Source organism: Aythya fuligula, chromosome 7, assembly GCF_009819795.1.
Source record: "Aythya fuligula isolate bAytFul2 chromosome 7, bAytFul2.pri, whole genome shotgun sequence".
In the NCBI taxonomy this organism is placed as follows: Eukaryota; Metazoa; Chordata; class Aves; order Anseriformes; family Anatidae; genus Aythya; species Aythya fuligula.
The window spans coordinates 12,602,313-12,621,150 of record NC_045565.1 but is presented as its reverse complement, the minus strand read 5'-3'; the positions used below and the strand labels follow the sequence as shown (position 1 = coordinate 12,621,150).

Below are 18,838 nucleotides of genomic sequence, written 5' to 3'. Positions count from 1 at the left end.
GAACGGACAAGTTTAAAACCTAACTCATTCATTGTTTTCTTATACGACATATTTAAAAATGAGCGGTTGTTTAGCTTTTAACTGCGCTGGTTGTGATTAGGAGTTGGTTAGTATTCCTTCCTTGCTTTGCTCTCTATAAGGGTAGGACAAAAACAGCTGATTTTTACTTTGTATTAGTTTCAGCTTTCTGATCTTGTCCATTTCTTCATATCAATCCAGTGAAGCAAAGTGAGCCAAACCACCCTAACCTTTGTCCTGCTGGTTTGTTTTTGAGGAAGATGAGAATTTGTGTTGTGCTACCAAAACCAATTAAGAACGAGGCATAAGCAAGCAATGGGAACTTTTAAGCATCTTGATGGTCTGATTTCGTGAAGTATCATATAACACCAATACATACACTTTCTTGAACAGCCCTGCCAAGTATGTGTCGGTGGGGACCTTAGCATAGAATACGAACTGATGAAATTGGTTCCTGCCTTCAGGTGACATTCACAGAAGGCATTTTAGGTACCCACTGACCTGAAGGTCTCTCCTTTCTGTTTTGTGCCAGCCTGGAAGTAGAAATGGGTACTTCTGGGGATGATATTTACCTGTAGGCCATGAAAGGCTGGGTATTAGAGCTCTTCTGTTGGACAGTCTGAAGGTGATGAAATACACCAGCTAGACCTTGTAAATGTATCAGATGCTGTTGTGTGTTATTCAGAGCTTCAGAATGGTTTCCTTCAACTGCTTGATCTGCTTTTGGGTGTATCCTGCTTATTGTCTGGTTAAAAGAAATAAAGCAGGGTATATATCACAGTCACCAGGAAATGGCTACCCTAAACGTATAATGCATCTTCTAAGTGAATTAATGTTTTGTTAATGTCTCTTTGGTGAACCCAACTAATTTTTTTTTCCGTTCAGCAATACAAAACAGTTCAGGTCCCACTGAATTCTCAAGCACTTTGTGTATTCACTCTCTATTCGTGGTACTCAGTACATTGGTTGTTGCTTCCTCCATGTTCTGCCTTTTTTTTTTTTTTTTTTAATGGCTAGCTTAAAAACTTCTGACCTGGAACAGAGTGATGGATGCTTCACAGTTGCTCTTCATTTTGGATAAGTAATCATTCAGGCATAATTATGTGCGTCTCTTAGTACTCATGAAAACCTTCTGGCTGCTTAAGTAGCTGGGAGGAATATACATTGCCACTGCACATCCTTCTGAACTGGCTTCTCCTTGTAGTGTGGTGTTTTGGAGAGGAAAATGTAGGAGAAGAAAAATTAATACTCCAGCAAAATTTGTTTTCTGTTTGCTGATTTTGTTTTTTCTTCACTGGTCAGCTGCTCAACAGGTTAATTAATACGAAAATGGATGGGTAAAAATAAGTATCCTGAGTTATGCTCCAAGAAAAAAAAAAAATACTGGAAGTAGGATTTGAATTAGGCATCACGAAGGGAAGTAGACACTATGAATGGAGTCTTAAGTTAATGGAAATTGTAAGGAGTTATGTTTCTTGAGTTTAATGTGAGAAACAGCTCAATTTTATAGTCATCTGACTTCTGTTTTGGTGGCTGAATAGGGAAATCAGGCTGTGTGGGAGGTGTCTTTCTGAAAATGATGCGCAGTGCCTTCTTGGAGGTTCACTTCTAGGCAGTACAAACAGATATTTCTGCACTAATCTCAAATGTCACATTTCATGCATAAACCCTGGGGGATAATAATATCAGGATTCCCTGAAAGTATCCCTGGAGTTTAGCTTAATACTCTCTCCCAGGGAAGAGTCCCACCTACTAACTTGACGAATACTTCCAGGCCTTCCCGAAGGCCTTCTCTCAAACACTGATCCAAATAAGGCCAGGGGAGATACGACAAAAGCAATAAATCGCAAAATAGCAGAGCTTTGTGGTGGCAAGTAAGAATCATGTGGCCTAGAAAAGCGGTAATGGCCACAGCATCAGTAAAATAGTGAGGTAGTATTATACTGAAACTGGGGAGTTAAAACATCTTTTAGAGGGGCAATTCCCTAATTATGATTGAGTTGTAATAGTTGGAGAAAATGCAGATAATATAGAATATCAGAAAGTTAATTTCCTGTCTTGCAAACGTCAATCTTTCTATTTTAAGTATTTCGGTGACTATTCAGGAAAGCTTTTATTTAAAAATAAACAAAAATCTACCGTTGTCCAAAAGTAGAGAAGCTTGTGACGGATGCTTCGATAAAATTTATATCTGTAGAGGAATCCTCAGTCATGTTTTCAACATGCTAATATTTTTCTTTTCAATTGAAATAGCTATAATATGTTGGAGTCAGTGGAAGAAAAACAGTGAGCAAATATTTCCTTCAGTCTCTGTTAGAATGAGTTGCTATCTAAACAGAAGATAAGGGAGGGAGTTGTGCTTCTGTCCTCTTCCATCCACGCAGATTTTTTTGTGCTGAGGTTATAATGTATGTTAACATTATGCTGACATGGACAGCTCTAGCCAATAGGTTAAAATTGTTAGGTAGTTTGTCTTTTTGACAGATCTTGTCTCCATGTCTAGCAATTTATGTGACCTTCCAACTTTGATATTTTCCTTGTGAGTGAGTGCCCTAAATGGCTGCCTTCTGTGCACGTCCTCGCTGCTTGCTTAGAGGGACGAGGCTGGCTGTGCCTCGCTGAGACGTGGGTCCTCAGTGGTGCTGAAGGATGCTTTTTGTGTTGAGTGCTTTCCCTTTATAATTTAGTGTATGCTATTCATACCTGGTTGTTGTTGTGTTGTTTGTTTGTTTTTTTTTTTCAGAAAAAAAAAGGCCCAAACTAGGCATGTGGTGCATGATAGATGAATTAAACTGCAGAATAAAAACCTTGTTTCTGAAACAAATCTGTTAAATATCACTTGTGTGAATTTCTTTCATGCGTACTGTAGCACTTAAGATTTGTTGTTCAGCCTTGCAAGAAAATGTTTGTGTGCGTTCTTATATAGAGATCGCTCCTTCCCCAGCATTTCATCCTGCTATGTCTGCGCATGTGTGCATATGTATGTATTCGTGCGTGCTAATTTAATCAAAGGCTTATAAATAACAGCTCAGTTGGTTTCCACAAAAAAAGGGCTCATTCAAAAAACGTTACGCTGATGATTTATTTTCACAGGCCTGTTGGAAATCTTCCTGGAACTTTGCTGCTTAGCCCAGGCAGCGGTTTTCTTCAGGTAGCTGTGTAAAGCAGTGCAGTTTGCATGCAGGCCATTAGGAAAGCAGGTGGGATTTATTAAAAGCACTTGCGTTATATTATTGAGGTCTAAAGAATCTTAAGTTACAGGTAACATAAACTAATTCTTTCTATATGCAGAAAATAAAACAAGGGGGAAAGAATGAAGATTGCATTCTAAGAGGTGAGCCCTGATACAGCGAGTCTGCGTGGGTGACAGCAATAAACTAACCTGTGGCCCTAATGGTGGTTGAGAGACTTGAATATAAATGAGGAAGTAATCAGATTGGCTCTAATACTTCTTAGAGATTGAATCTCTATTCCTAACGCCAGCTAGAAAAATAATAGGACAACATAGAGTGCTGCTTTGTTTTCTTATATTCAAGGAAGAACTGACAAAGGTGTTAGGTCACTGTCTGATGCTTAAGTCAAGGGTTCAAAGTTGTCACCTTGGACAAGCCACCTGGAAAACCTGCAGCAGGGCTCCTGCAGTGCTTCTCCACTGCAGAACAGGTTGGACGATCAAAACTATAGTCAAGAGCAACATCAGCTCCCTAGACCAAAGTTAACATTTGAGTGAGGCATTTCCCCATTTAATGTTTCCAAAAAGCATACAGTTTTGTTGCTCAGCTTTACGAAGCGGTTGTGAAGATTACTGGTGATCATGTAAGCAGGTACTGAGCAGCAGATGTGTAAGTTGCTGTACATGTATATGAATAGTCAGTGAAAATAGGTCACAACATTGCTAGGTGATATATATGTGACCCCCTAAGTTGTTTTCAGGGCTATTGAAGGCATTAAAAAATGTGTGCGCAAACTGGATTCCTTCTCATGGAAAACAAAAAGGGAAAAAAGGTGCCAAAATGCAGCCACTCAAGGATGACAAAAATCAAGAGCTAAGGATAAGAATGGAGAAGTTGAGCAGAAACAGTTTTGCTCTGTGCATGTTTTGAAATTGTCACAGCAACTTGTTTCTCCTTGAGTTCATCAGAGTGAGAACGTGGCATATCAGTCTGCCTTCAAAGTACAGCCACAGCTGTATGTGCATCTTTGAAAGGGGAGTCTTGTTTCCCTTTTGGAAGAGCTGCGTGTTGTTTGAAATGAGACGTTGCACCTCCTCGTGCCTGCTGAAGGCTTTGCTGCACTGCTCTGCCAGCTCTGTATGCGTGTCACCAGCACGTCATGTTTGATCAGAATGAAAGTAGCTCCAGAGTACGTCTAATCAGGCAGGGGTTCAGAAAAATTTGAAGGCTATAAAGTTGACCTCTCGAGTCTGTAGCGTTGCCTCTGGGAACAAAGAAGAAAAGTATGTAGCCTTTTGAGGTCTGCTATGCCGTGCCATAATAAGCATTTAAACAAAAAATAAGGAAAGGATATGAGTAGACGAAAAGAAAATGCCATCTGGACTTAAACTACTTTAATCCAAATGTCATCTGGATGCATAGTGTAAGTTTATCAGGTTAATTTAATTCTATATCTGGAAGTGTAGCTGAATGTTAGAATTTGTCTTGAAATTCCAGGAAGAGTGATATATATAGCATGTTTTATCCTTATGTTGCAGTAGTGCTTATACCGAAGATTTTATTTTATCGCTTCTCATTGTTTATGCTAATTTAGCATGTTGTAGCCCCAGTTTGCATTGTGATTTGTGCGTTAGACACTGTATGTGCATTTGGTGGAGATAGCATCTGCCCTGAGGAGCTCTCGATGTAATTGGAAAGCCAAAAGAGCTGGAGAAGTGAAGCGCTGGGAGGTTGTTAGTCAGGAGGAGAGCTCAGGTCTCTCTCTTCGCAGGGCTGGCTTTGCCCTGCGGTTATGGGAAAAAGCTTCTGGGCAGATACCTTGTAGTAATGATGTGGTATGAAAAACACAAGACAGTCTAGGTATCTTAATTTATGGACCACACTGTAAATAATTCATTAGGAACAGTATTTCTGTTTACATTGTCTGTAATAAAGATGGGAAGTCGGCATGCTTCAGTTCATTCAGGACGATTTTCACTGGCAAGGCTTTTGAAGCTCACTTCCTGGCTTGTTCCACTGGAAACAGCAGTGGTGGTGCAAGGAAGCGTGCCCTACTCTCCTTAACAGGGCTACCACCTCCATTCCTAGCCTTTTCCTTCTCAGTTGTTTTTGTTCAAGCCCAATTTAGCATTTGCACAGTTGCTGCTTTCAAATACTTGAGAGGATTTTGAAACACCTGCTCAGTGTCTGTGTTGTGTTCTGCCAAATGCCGTTCTGGATTTGCTGACCTGGGGTGAGTGAGACCCAATGGAAGTACGGCTACCAGGGACCTGTGCTTTTAGAAGAAATGCTGCTGAAATCTGTTCCTGATTACCCCAAGAGATTTGTGGACAGAGCAGGTGACATCTTTTAACATGGAATTCATCAGACTTCTGAAAACTAAATTATCTGTTAAGGTTCTTGTTAGAGTGAAACTTATTGTGTGGTACATGTAAAATTCTCTTTATTTGTCTGTTAAGTAGGTCTGTGACACTGGCAATTCTCACAGACCAGTTTAAAGATAAAAAGGTCATCCCAAGCGATAAGATAGCGAGAAAACAGAAGGCGGCAGTGCCAGCGATTACTGGTGTTTCAGTGAAAATCTGTCCTGAGGGCAGCAGACTTTGCTCTGTAAAGCTCCTGCAGTGCTTTGTGATCTAGGTATCTAGAAGAGTGTCTGCTTCCCTGGAATTATGGGCACTTAGAAGAAAAGCGAAAACTATGGTATAGATAGTAAAACAGTATGCATGTGTGCAGCTTTGACTTGCCTGGAGTGAAGGTGCTGCAGTTGGAACTACTTTGGGATTTGTACTGTTTTCAAATCAACTATGGGATGAGAAAAAATACTTCTGGAGTTCCTAAAAAAAAAAAAAAAAAAAAAAAAGTTCCAGAGGCAATGAATCTGTCCTTTTGGTCGCATTCGGGGTGCTTGAGTATTAACTGTTCAGACTAACGTACATGGCAGTCGCATTTCAAGCCAATATTGTGTTCACACAGTGCTGTAGCACGGTGCACAAAACCCCTCTCCCTGAGGGATAGAGTCATTTGTTTTGCATATCCAGTCTGAATCATTTTACTGAGACTGTCAGAAATGTTTCTTATCATTTAGGAATTGGTAGAGACTTTAAATACTGGACATTTGTCTGCAGGGCAATTCAATAAAACCAAATATCTTGAGGTTTAATGCATTTTCTGCAGGTCCAGAAGGATGAGTATGGGACGGCTCTCAGATCAGCTGTCTTAAAATGAAGATAAAATAGAGTATAGAGCTCACCAAAAAATGTAGTTTTGTTGTGTCTAGATACGTCTGATATCTTCAGTTTAATTTTGCTTTATTTTTTAAAAAAAAGTGTGCACACAGGACTAACTTGTCATAATTGAACATAAGTTGAGAGTTTGAGAGAATCTGCATTTCAGTAAACTCTGAAAACAGTGCAGAAAATAAAATTCAGATGCCATCAAGTGCTCTGTTTCTTTGACTACAAAAAATCACAGCCATTGAATTTCTACCTTCTTTCTTTGGCTATATTTAGCCCTTATAGGTTTTGCTGGTCCTCCTGGAATTTATCTTGCTTCTGTTCTGGGGAGTTGGGTAAATCTTTACTTAAATTTCATCAGAAGAGACCAGGATAATGGTAGATATCAAAGTTATTAGAGCCTGTGTCCCAAAGCAGCAGTTGAGTTGCTCTGTTCTCCAGAGACTTTGTTAATTGAGGTAATCCTTTTCTTCTTCCTCTTCTCCTTCCCTCTCCCTGAGTGAGTGTCTCCAAGAGTGATGCGTTCCCTGGTGGCTTACCAGAAATTATTGGTCTTGGGAGCAGTTCTTTGGTTCTCACAGGGCTGAAGAAAAGGAGAATAAATCTGATGTTTACAGGCTATAAAGAGAAATTGCAGACCACTTTAATTGATTATATATGCATTCTTCACAATGCTAATCTTGGCTGGGGAAAAAAAAAAAGTTCAAATCTATCTACATTCCTGTGTTGGGTGCAATGCAGTTTGGGGATGGGGGATTGTTATGTTCTTCCTGAAGCCAGCAAGTCAGGGGGAATTTAGCTCATGAGGATGCTGTATCACAAGAAGAAATTGGCAAGTTCCTTCAAATGCTGCAGTTCAACTTCCAAAACATGCCTAGTTTCATCAGATAAGGAAGAGGGCATTCAGTGTCAGAATGCAAATCCTTCTCATTTCTAATTCACAGTGTATTTGAGATGTTTCTTGCTAGGAGCTTTTCTTTGGGGTGGCCCAAGAGGTTTTGACCTAGGTTTGTTACATAGCAGCTGTCTGGTTCAAGAGAGTTGTTATCAGAGCATGGCAAATACAAAATAGCATCTTCACTTTCTGATACTTTATTGTTAAATTGATAAAAAATATTTGCTGCTAGTGCCATCTCCCCTCCATCTTTCTTCTTCTCCTGAGATCATCTGTGTACGGATGTGATTGTTCCTGTTTCCTCTGGACCTTCGGAAAATATTAGTCTGTCTTCTATAGCTCATAGCTCATAGTGCAGATTTGAAGCAAGTACCTTGGATGAACGTGTCCAAGCCATTTAGCTTTCTTTTGTAGCTGAATGTTGTCCGGCAGGACCAAGAAAAGGTTTATAGTTTGTACACATTCTTTGTAAACAACTGTGTGCTCAGCCCTGAAGATGCATATAAGCCAGGTGATGCTAGCAACACCTCGTGCCTCTCGCAGCATTCTGTAAGCAAACACAAAGAACTTCCCACAAATACATTACGCCTTACAACGGAACCTCTGAAAGGGGCCTGCTTCTGTTAGGTAAATAAGTGCACATCACATGCCAGAATGCAAATCCTTTTCACTTCTTATGCTCACCTGATTTCCTCTGCACTGAGCCCAAAGAGATGCTAGATTCCCTCTCATTTTAGGAATTTGCAATTTTTCCATTAGATTTTTTTTTTTTTCAGCAGTGTTATTTGAGCGATAAGGGTTATGAAATGATTGGAGTGCAACACAGCAAGCTTTTAGGGATGCCTCATTTGCTTGTAGCTGTCCCAATGAGGATTAGCGTTTCTTACCTGCAAGCTACAGTACATTTAATAAACCCCTGCATCAGTGGATGCTGCTGTGGAGCTGTCAGTGTTTGTTCTCGCAGATCAGTGTCGGAGTGTGCAAAGCCTCCGAGAGCACCGCGGCGGCTCTGGCAGCCCTGGCTCTCCAGGAGCGCACTTCCCAGCACTTGTGCCTTTAATTTTGTGTTATTACCTCTTGCTGTTATAAACTGCAGTGTGCCTTTTCCCCCCTTGCTCTCCCTATAGATAACGAGCTGACAGAGCTGGGTGGGATGCAGGGAAACTAACCGTGTAATACAAGCATGCAGCAGGGCGATTACCCGGACCTGGGAGCAGCACAGATGCTCTCCGGGGTCTGCAGAAACCAGTTATTTCGGCCGGAGAGGCGTGCTGCCAGCACAGGGGAGGACGGCTCCTGTGCCTTCTGCTGAGCGCTGGCCGCCAACCAACTAGCCCAGACCCGAGGGAGCACTCTCCTGCGCCAGAGATGCAAAATCATTACGTGCCTGCGGTCCCGCTCTTGGAGGCTTATTTTTATTTTTGTACTTTCAGCATAGGTCTTATGACAGCGCTGCGTGTGCTTCCAGCCAGCCCTGCCACCTTGGCTTTTGTAATCAGGCTGCAGATGTGCTTCATGATTGAACAACTTCTGCGCACCGCCGCTCCTCCTCCCAGAGGAGTCCAGCAGGCTCGCTTATGCAAGCTGTCATGCTGCCTTTTTTTTTTTTTCCGAAAGCATGTGTGGGTTAGCTTTTGTGTGTTTCTGGCTGGCTGTTCATGCCTGCATATAATGGGCTGTGCATCTAAAACCGTTCCCAAGCACACGGAAAGCTGTGGAAAAAGCCTCCTTAAAGGCAGGCAGCGCTCGCAGCCCCAGCCACCATCAGGGCCCAGACCCTGCTCCCACCTCGCTGAAGCCGTGCCCGCTGGCGGCGTGCGCTCAGCACACAGACGCACACACAGACACACACACACAGACACACACACACACACACACTCGCCTTGCCTCGCACAGTCAGAGATGATAGAAAGTCTGCTGGGGATTATTGCACATTTGTAGAGCAACAATGGAGAGCAGCGCAGCACAAATATCTATTCTTCATCACCCAGCGTAACAAACGTTGCTTTGTCTCACATCTGGCCCCTTTTAATCGCTCAGAGCCGATCGCAGTGGCTGTTTAGCAGCTTCTGGTAAATAAAGCTTTATGAGAACGACTTCCTTTTTCAAGTGTTTAATGATTAAAATGGCCTTTCACCTGACATTTTATGCGCTGCTTTTTTATTATTATTATTTTTATTTTTCCCAGGTACTCTGCCTAGCAGGGGAAATAAAGCAGTTGTCACGGATAAATACTAAACTTTTTGCGCTTTTATCCCTGGAAGGAAGCGAGCAATTTCGGAGGCTCTTTGCAAACGCGGCTCCGCCGAGGCCGCTCCCTGCGCCGTGAGGCGTGACGGGGTGCCCGTGCCAGTGTGGCGAGCGGCGTGGCAGCTCGGCACCGGGGGGGCTGCCCGTTTTGTGGTGATTTTTTGGGCTTATCGCATTCACGGTGGGGTTCAGGGGGTCGCGACATGGCCCCCGCCCGCCCGGGCGGTGTCGCGGCCGCTGTCGCCCCCTGCCGGCAGGACGCGGGGCTCCGGCCCCTGGCCGCCCCCATGCCTCACCCTGCAACCTTTTTTTTTTTTTTTTTTTCTTTTTTTCTTTTTTTCTTTTTTTTCCTATTTTCTTGCTCCTCTTTCTTCGAGTGGTTCCAAATGGCTCCGAATGAGATTCTGTTAATCACAGGGCGGCTGCCAACGTGCTTGACCCGCATAGAAATTAAAACCCGGTCACTTGGTGCTGTTCCTTGGTGCCGGGGTGCTTGGCCACAGCGCGTCTCCCACCGCCGCTGTGCTCCCTGCCCAGCACATCTCCTGCAGAAGGTCTTCCCTTGCCTCTCTGAAAGGGAAAAATCAATACAAGGCACAGAATGAACTCACGTGTTTGTTTCCTTTCGCTTTTACTCTTTGTAGTTCCTCTATACTTTTAAAAGGACTATTTTGGGAATTGTTTTTCATAGCGAACGCTTGGTTCGTCTCCCTCTTTCCAAATCTAAAAGTAGCCCGTGATGCACCAAAGGGATTGCAGTCAGCTGTCACTTAATGACATACGCCTTTAAGTAGCCCAGTGGCATATGGTTTATTAACCACCAGACGCACTAGCATGTTCTTGGCTTTCCAAGTGGGCTGTCCACTAGTCTCAAAATGGCTTTGTGGTGGCAAGGATTTGCTAAGATTGTTCACTAAGATCTCAATTTGTCAAGAAGTTGCCCTCTTGCTCAGGACGGCAGGTGACAAGTCGTTTGCCAGCTCCTTTGCTTCATGGGACGGAGGAAAGCAAGGGGCAGGCGAGAGGGGGAGCAGCCTCGCTGCTGCTCATTGTCAGGTGTGTTCCTCAGAGCATCCAAACCCAGAACTAAAATCGTATTTACTTTCAAGTTGAGTTATGTTTTCTGTAACATCAGCACTTTGAAACAGTGCTGAAATGTTGGATTTTTTTTTGAAGGACTGATAGAGAACATGTTTTACTAAATTGCTCTTCACAGATGTGTTACTGGAAGTCCAGTTTCTGGCAGAGTATTTGCCAAGCTGTAGCTTGAAATTTCAGCCAACACAGTGTAGCAGAAGCTTGTGAAATTCCCTTTCAGCCACTACATGATTTCATTCTTCTTTAATATTGGAGAGTGCTTTGTAGTAATGGTTTGACAAAAAAAAAAAAAAAAAAAAGGATTCCATACACACTTAGGGTTAAAAAAAAAATGCCTAACAGGTCGATACATCTGTTCCTTTAAAAAAACACATTCTCCATTTTTGAGACATCATAAATATGTAAATGAGGGCTCTTTAATTACTGCCTAGGGCTATAAACTCACATGCTAGAGGGGAGGGAAGAAGGAAGGCAAAGAATAATTCACTTTTTTTTTAAGAGCGAGGGAAATTGGGTCTTTCCCTCAGAAAAGACAGCAGAAGAATGGGGCTTTTTATTGCTGAATAACCAGAAGGTGCTGGGAACACTTCTTTTTTGTTTATCCTTTTGGATGGAGTTAGCATATAAAACAGTAGTGGACGACCTTTCTGGCTAATGTGTGCACAAAACAGAGGGGATTTGTTAGGAAGCACCCCGTACAATTCCCTTCTCTATCCTGTTCTGTCAGAGCCCTTAATCCCGATCAGCAACATCCCCTGCTGTCCCTCGAGCCGCTTGCTGTGTCTGAATCTTTGCATGCTTTCTAACGCCGATGCACCAGGGGTGAGCAGGAGAGCCGGCAAAGTCATTTTCACTCGTGACCTGATAAGCGCTCGGCACTTAGCTGAGTGCCAGTCTGCTCTTACTCTGCCCTGCCGGCCTTTCTGTATCTTAAGCACCATTATTTTCGAGTAAGGTGATCTTGCTGCTACTTTCAAAACAGTATGAGATCAGCGGAAAAGGCACTTTGGAAATTTCAGGATGTGGATGTGCCCATGGGGATCTGGACCGGTGTGCGGTCATATCACTGTAGTAGGTGTAGTTACTGGAAATGTAATTGTGCTGATATTTTTCTTTCAGGCAAAATGATCCGGTGTCAAAACACTTATTCTGCCGTGGTAAAACTTAAGATCCATACGATAATTTTCACTTTCCAGGTTTAATCTTTTAATTCTAGCTGAGGACTATGAAAGAATAATTTCCATATAATAATGGTTTCCCACTAATGAGCTCCGCTTTTATTATAGCAAAAATGACTTAGGCCCAGTATGGTCACTGTAAGGATTTTCCTATTTGATGCTCCAGTGATGTGTCTGAGAAAGAGGTAAAAATGAGTCTGGAGTGTATAAGGAGGGATCCTCCAAATGCAGAGTAAGCCTTTGTGTCGTTGTGTGAGGTGAGCCCTCCTACCTACAGCTTGGGTTGTTTGGTTCAAGCCAACGTGCCCTGGCTAGGGGCATGGAGGGAGCAGGGGTGTCTCTTTAGAAGAAGAGGGCAGATGAACTGGGCTGGGGAGGGATGGGGGCTGCCTGGCAGCATGGGGCTGGGGCAGGGGAGGAGGCACAGCCAGAGAGCACAAATGGTGTGAGAAGTGCACGGTGGGATGGAAGTGAAATGCTTCAGGCTGCCAAGGGAAGGGTAAGTCAGAGAGCGCTTTTCAGTGGGAGCCACCGGGTGTTGAAAGAAGAACTATTTTCAAGGCTGGATTTGATCAGCTTACAAAAGATACTGAGTGACCTGTCTGGAGGAGAGCGGGGGCTCCCCTTGGCTACCAGGTGAGCTTGTTTGACAGTCTGTACCCTGCCCCTCCACAAACGGCCTTCAGGAAACCTCTGCGTGTGGGAGACATGAAAATTTGGACAAATACAAGGGCAGGCTGCCATTCAGGTAGCTAACAGCAAGCCTCATTTTTGCTTACGGTTAACTAGAAGGCACAGAATTGGGGTATTATTTTACATACAGTCCATGAATCAGTGCGTAAGATTCTTGGCGTGAGTGACAGTACACAAAGGCAAGTTACGATCATTTCTTTGTGTAAAATCTCTCTGCAGTCTCCCAGCCCCAAAGTATTTTGCTGGGAACTCCAGAGGCAGCTCCTGATGTGATTAGCCCCATCTCTGAGCACTGCTGTATATGGCTTTACTTGAGAATTGTGTTTTCTGGCAGTGTAGAGTACAGCGATGTATCTGTTGCGTGGGATAGATGCTCTTTTCAACTTGGCTCCCTGTTTCTTTATGTGGCTGCATGTTAGTGAGGAGTTTATATTGATGATGCCAAAAAAATACAAAAATGGCGTTACAAAGTCAACCAGAAATATGGTATTTTGCTTGTTGGTTCATTAAGCACAAGTACCCTGACTTGTTTATTAGAAGAAAAAAAAAAAAGCTTCAGTTTGCATTTCTTCAAATATTTCACTAAAAATCCTATGTGCATGTGTACGTGTTTGTTTTCAACATGCTCTCCTCCATCTGTCCTGATGGTCAATTAAAATGCAGATAATGTGTCCCAGCTTGTAAGATGGATCACTGCTGAAGTGGTGTCATGTCTGGGCTAGCTTATCTCTTGATAAATACCTCTGCTGTCCACTGAGAGATTAAACTTCACGACTGCTGAGGATTGTTTGGGTATATACAGGCAGATAAGACTGTCTTACTTGCTTTTAAGAAAATATATCAATTTACATTTACTAAAGAACCTTTGGATGGTGTTTGCTATGGAGAAGGTGGCAGTGGCATAATCAAACGATAATAGCGGTATGTGAAACAGCCTTTACCGTTTCCTAAGTATTACAATTTATTGACAGGAGTGCTTTGCTGAACCCTCTTGTCTCTGGAGTGGGGAGATGAGGAGCCTGAGCTGCTGTTGTGAGATCTCATTTAGCTGTCTAGCAGAGAAGATTTCTTTCCCTGAGTCTAATCCGGCAGGAGCCATGGAGGAGCATTATCAGTGAGGCTCAGAAACGTGGGGTGCGTGGGATGCCGTGCCGCACAGGCTGCCTGGCCATGGCAGCCGTGCAAGTACCAGCCGTGTCTCCCAGCAGGAACCTCCTGCAGTGGGTGCCACAGGCGCTTGCTGTCAGGAGATGCTGCGTCACGAGAGGTGGCAGTGGCCAGCATCTCCGACACGACAGGGACCTGGAAAATTTGCTGTCTTCTCAGAGGAGAGCTGTGGCCAGCCCTCTGAATAACAAAACTGCTTGGTGCCCTTGGAGAGGCTTGCGAGGGAATGGTTCCCATGTGAGCCCAGCACCCTGCTTGTGCTAGCACAGAGTTGTAAATCAATACAGGGTTTGGATGAGGATTTGTGAATCAGTGCCCACGGCTCGTTCTTGAGCAGGAGGATACTTGGACTGTGCCGCTCTGTTGCAGTACAGGGATGTGGGCATTTGTAAGGAAAGCCTGGTTTCATGTTCCAGTGTGCAATATTTATGGTTTCATTTCCATTATAGATGCCAGGAAAGTGATTGAAACAGGCGAGTATACATATGTATGTGCGAATCATCTCTGTGCCCCTCACTGAGAAGTGAGTTCTAGGAAAAAGCACTTAAATCTGCTCAGCTTATTAAGTGCAGGCTTGAGTCCCATGCGATTCTGCCTAAAACATAAATAAATGGAAGTTACAGTGCAGAGGGGTTGGTAATATGAATTATGGACTGACACTGGTGATTAGTTGTTGGCTTTTCTCTGTATGATCTGCTGTTGAACTGCTATAGAAAAAGACAGATGAAGGCCTGGGAGGGAAGAGGCGGCAAGGGCGCTCACTTACACTCGGCTTTGTTTCTGTGCATTGCTCCTGGTCCAAACTTGAGTGGAATTTCATCCATCCCTACCTCCAGGGTGGCAGAGCTGAGCCCTGGGCCAAGGGTGAGGTGCTCGGCGTGATGCCCACAGCCTGGCCTCCTCCCTGCCGTTGGGTATTGCTCCCAGCTGCAGGCACACGGTATTACCCCGTTATCCCCACGTGTGAGGTGTGACACGGTGTGGTGAGGCACCTGGCTCAGGAGAAGCGCTGGTGGCTACGCTGACAGGGCCGGTCCCGACGGCCTGTACCGCCTGCAGGCCGGCACGATGAGCACAGCTGGGGCCTGGGGGACCACGGGTGTGCTCTGCAGATCCTCCTAACTCCTTGCCATTGCTCATCTGACGATTTCCTACAGCTGTAGCAACACGAATTCAGACTCCTAATGCCACTCTGAGCCTTCATTTCCATTTTCTAGTTTGTTTGTTTTTTAAAGTCATAGAGAAGCTTTAATTTGCCTCAGGCTGCGCAGCTTTGTAGAGATGGGACTGAAGAACAGAGGACATGTTTATTCAGAAGTAGCAAGTAGCTTGTTCAGCTACAGATAGGAGACCCATTTTTTCAGGAGGCAGGAGCTGCTCAGCCCCTTGGTGGGAGACCCGGCCCCTCTCTCTCAGACACGGGGTCCTGCTGGGAGGCTTGGCTGCGTCGTGAATCCCAGTCCCTGGCTCGCTGTTGCCGCAGCCATTTCACAGGGTCGTTAAATTGATCTACTAGATTTAATATCACAGGACAGTCCGAAGCGTACCTGTTGATTTTTTTTTTCAGTATACAAATCCAGAGCCTGCATATTATTTAAGAAAAAAGAAAAGACATGTTTTGTGTTCCTTTTGGCCTTATAATACTGTACCTGATTCATTTAGTATTTACGGGAGGTGTTTTCTCCTAGTGGAAAATGAGGAAGAATCCCCATGTTTTTGGCCTTGTAAAACCTAGACTGTCATTAGTATCATCATTATTATTGTTATTATTGCTATTTTCATCTTGCAGCGTAATCAGGAGTTTCTTGCAGGCAGCTTTGCTGCATTGCTTTAGTGCCGTTTGTGTTGCAGTTCTGTAGCAGGGGCCTTGTCTGCACAGGATCACCTGTAAGGTTAAATCTCAAGTAAATCTCAGGGTCACACTTGCTGTAGAGCTGATAGAAGTGCACAGATTGTGCTCAGTGATCTTTATTGTCCTTTTTGTCTTGCAGATTGAGGGATTTTAATGGCTTTCAGGTAGAAGCCAAGTGGAGACAATCAAAATGAACTCTATGGACAGGCACATACAGCAGACCAATGACCGGCTGCAGTGCATAAAACAGGTAAGCTGAAGGTGGACATAATTACTGCTAAAGCATTGTGTATTGTGTGGCAGGGTGTATTGAGCATTATAGTTTCCTGCTTCCTGATGAATATCCTGGCCCTTTTGTGGGGAGGAGACCTTGAAAGCTAAACTTTCCATTTCACCTTTCTGAGGAACCATCAGCCTAGAGTTTCACTGATGCAGTAAAATTATGTTCACAACCTGTTTTTCCCCTGTTGCCTGAGCAGTTTTCTCTGGCCAGCTACTTTGGCCACGAAATATTTAAAGGCTAGAGTCCTGCTGTTTCCGTTTTATATTTGTATTAACCAAGTTAAGAATCTCCCTGACTGCTTTTTCTCTGGGACACGTGCTTTTTTTTTCTTGAGGGAGTGCAGCACTTCTCTGTTCATAGATTCTGTGTGCAGTGGATGCAAAACACCCTAAATCAAAGGAACTGGTTTAAAAAAAAAAAAAAAAAAAAAAAGCACATGGGAGTGGTACTGGCTTAGTATAGATTTCTAAACTTTTTATCTGTTTCCATCCTCTTAGCTGCAGCTCCATTATGTTTTGTCATGTTTGCTTACGTATTAGTAGAGGTTTATGATATCTAGAATGTGTTTTAATGCAAAGAACAGTAAAAATGTGTTTGTTTGCAAGTCTAGCCATACAGATGCTTTGGCAGGAGATGAAAGAACAGTTAGTACTGAAAACAGCTGATTTTCCTCACCATGTTTCCTTTATATTAAATGATTTTGGAATAAGTCAAATAAAGATAGTTCATAGGCCAGGGAACAGAAGTAGGAATCAATCCCTGCAGAACTGCTGGTCATAATCCAGCCTTGGCCTGGGTGTGTAGTGGCTATTTTTTTCCCCTAAATCTCTCTCTTTCTCCCTCTCTCTCATCGCTCCGTGGTGAAAGTTAATGCATCTCATGGTTCTTTAGAGGCCTGAGGGAAATGAATTTTGGGATTTCATCCCAGTTCCTTATCAACTGTCTGGTTCAGAAAAAGCATGCCCTTGGCTGGCACAAATTGGTGCCCTTTTTGGCCATCCTACCCCAGAGGATGAAGAATGAAGTGACTTGCAGAACAATTTAACCTTCCAGCTGTAAGAACAAGCCTTCAGATCAAGTGGAGACAAATGGGGGATACTGCTCAGTTCCGTTTTCTAGAGCTGACGGTTTCTGTACATAGAGAATTTGTATTATTTTAATAAGATAAAAGAATATCAAATTACATTTCTTACAGTATTAAAGAGACATTTTTGTCTATGTAATGGATGCTCTGTCAGTTAAACCACTAACTTCATTTATACATAGTGCTGGTTTACCCAGACCTCTAGGACATATTTCTTTGAAGAGGAAGGCAGGGTTTTCCACCATTCATGGAACATTCTCGATTTTGTTTGATCCTGTCTGGAAGCTCAGAGGCTTCTGGTGGACAAGGCGCTCGCAGTTGCTCTGTTCTGCCTGCAGCACAGGATGCCCCATGGGGAGGTATCCTACCTGGCTGTGGCTGCAGCTTCTGGCCCTCATTTCCTACAGAGGCCCGAATCAGTGAGTATCAGTGCTTTTATTTTCAACTCATGACAAAGTGTAGTTAAGGAAGCCAATGGCTGACCACCAAAAATATATGGCAGAAGCTTTTTTGTGTGAGTTGCAATATTTGAGGTTTTGTCTGAGAAGAATGTTTGCTTTTATTTTTCTTGAAGGATTTCGCATAAAGATTCCTCCTTTTTTTTTTTTTTTTTTTTTTTTTTTTTTCTTTTTCTTTTTTTAATAGTTCCAAAATCTTGTGCTGTTATCTTTGTTGTAGTGGAGGAAGGGACAGAAAACGACCCTGACTAGTTTTTTGGAGGAGACTCTTCTGTCATATGGTCATAACTTTTTGGGTTGGAGACATATTACATTGTTCTCTGAGACAGGTGATTAGCTGGTAAAATTCATGTAGCGCCACAGCAAGGCATTGCCAGTTCACCCATACAGAACTAGATTACACACTGTTAAAAGCACAGTTCTTGGTTTGGGGAGCAAAGCAGTACCTTGCATGGCCCTATCAATATACCCTCACCAATTTGGGGGGATTAGCAGCAGGGTCAGACAAAAATCTGCCTGCATTTTCTTCCCCAGTCTTTCACCCTTTCTTCCCTTCCGAGCCTGTGAAAGAAACGCAGTGCTGCCCTCCTGAAAAGATGTGTGCTTGCAGGTGGGTTAACGCAGCAGCAGCATGGAAGGTGCACTGCAGTGGGGGATAAAAGCCACCCTTCCTCAGCGCCCTGCATCCACCCATTTGTCCCCCTTGTTGGCAGCACACAGCACATGCAGTCGGACCCCACGCAGCTTGTGGCCCTGTATGCTCCTCACCCAGCGCTGACGAACCTGTCTGTCATGCACATGGCTGTATCCCAGCGCCTGGTGAACCACATCAGGTTGCAGCACAGGGGCAGTGCCGGCTGCTTTCTTCCAGCTCTCTGGCTCGGGAGACGCCCACAATGTCCTTGCTGACTTCTCTTTCAGGATCAAGGTTGTGTTTTACTTTTATCTTTTTTTTTTTTTTTTAGCATTTCCCTACTACAAAACCAAACCTTGTATATGATCAGCTAGTTAGGAAGTGAAGCGTGTGTGTGTTAAGAACTGTTTCAGAGAGATGAAAGGGCAAACTGAAGAGGTGGCTGTGTATTTACGCTTTAAAAAAAAAAACAACACAGACTTCTGTGGAAGGCTAGAACAGCTTGTGTGGTCTCTTTGTAGCTGATTCCCTCACTATTTGTAAGTGTATGTGCTTTAAAATCAAACACATTTTTTCAATGTTCAGGGGAAAAAGCCAAAGTAACAGTCTTCCCATAACACATGCAATTAGTTTGTCCTGACACCAAGGACTCTTCAGGGTACGCTGAAGGAAGCTGCATCTTCAGGGTGTAGGCTGTTTCTCCTGGATTTTTTTGTCAATACAATCCAAAATACAAAAGGATTTTGTGCTCAGCAAAGGTCAGAGGTCCCGGGAGCGGGCCTTCCGGGCTGAGGTGACAGCCTGTTCACACGCCTGGCC

At 43.7% G+C, this 18,838-nt stretch overlaps 1 protein-coding gene across 6 annotated transcripts in view; it reads left to right on the top strand.

Moving 5' to 3' along the window:
• The window catches only part of ZMIZ1 (zinc finger MIZ-type containing 1), a 299,337-nt gene that overhangs the window by 121,434 nt on the left and 159,065 nt on the right, over window positions 1-18,838 (top strand). For all 6 annotated transcript variants that reach the window (XM_032191678.1, XM_032191674.1, XM_032191675.1 and 3 more), the window contains exon 3: window positions 15,700-15,810. In XM_032191678.1, the coding sequence (XP_032047569.1) occupies window positions 15,751-15,810 (60 nt within the window). In that variant the 5' untranslated portion in view covers window positions 15,700-15,750. The remainder of the gene's footprint in view (window positions 1-15,699; window positions 15,811-18,838) is intronic.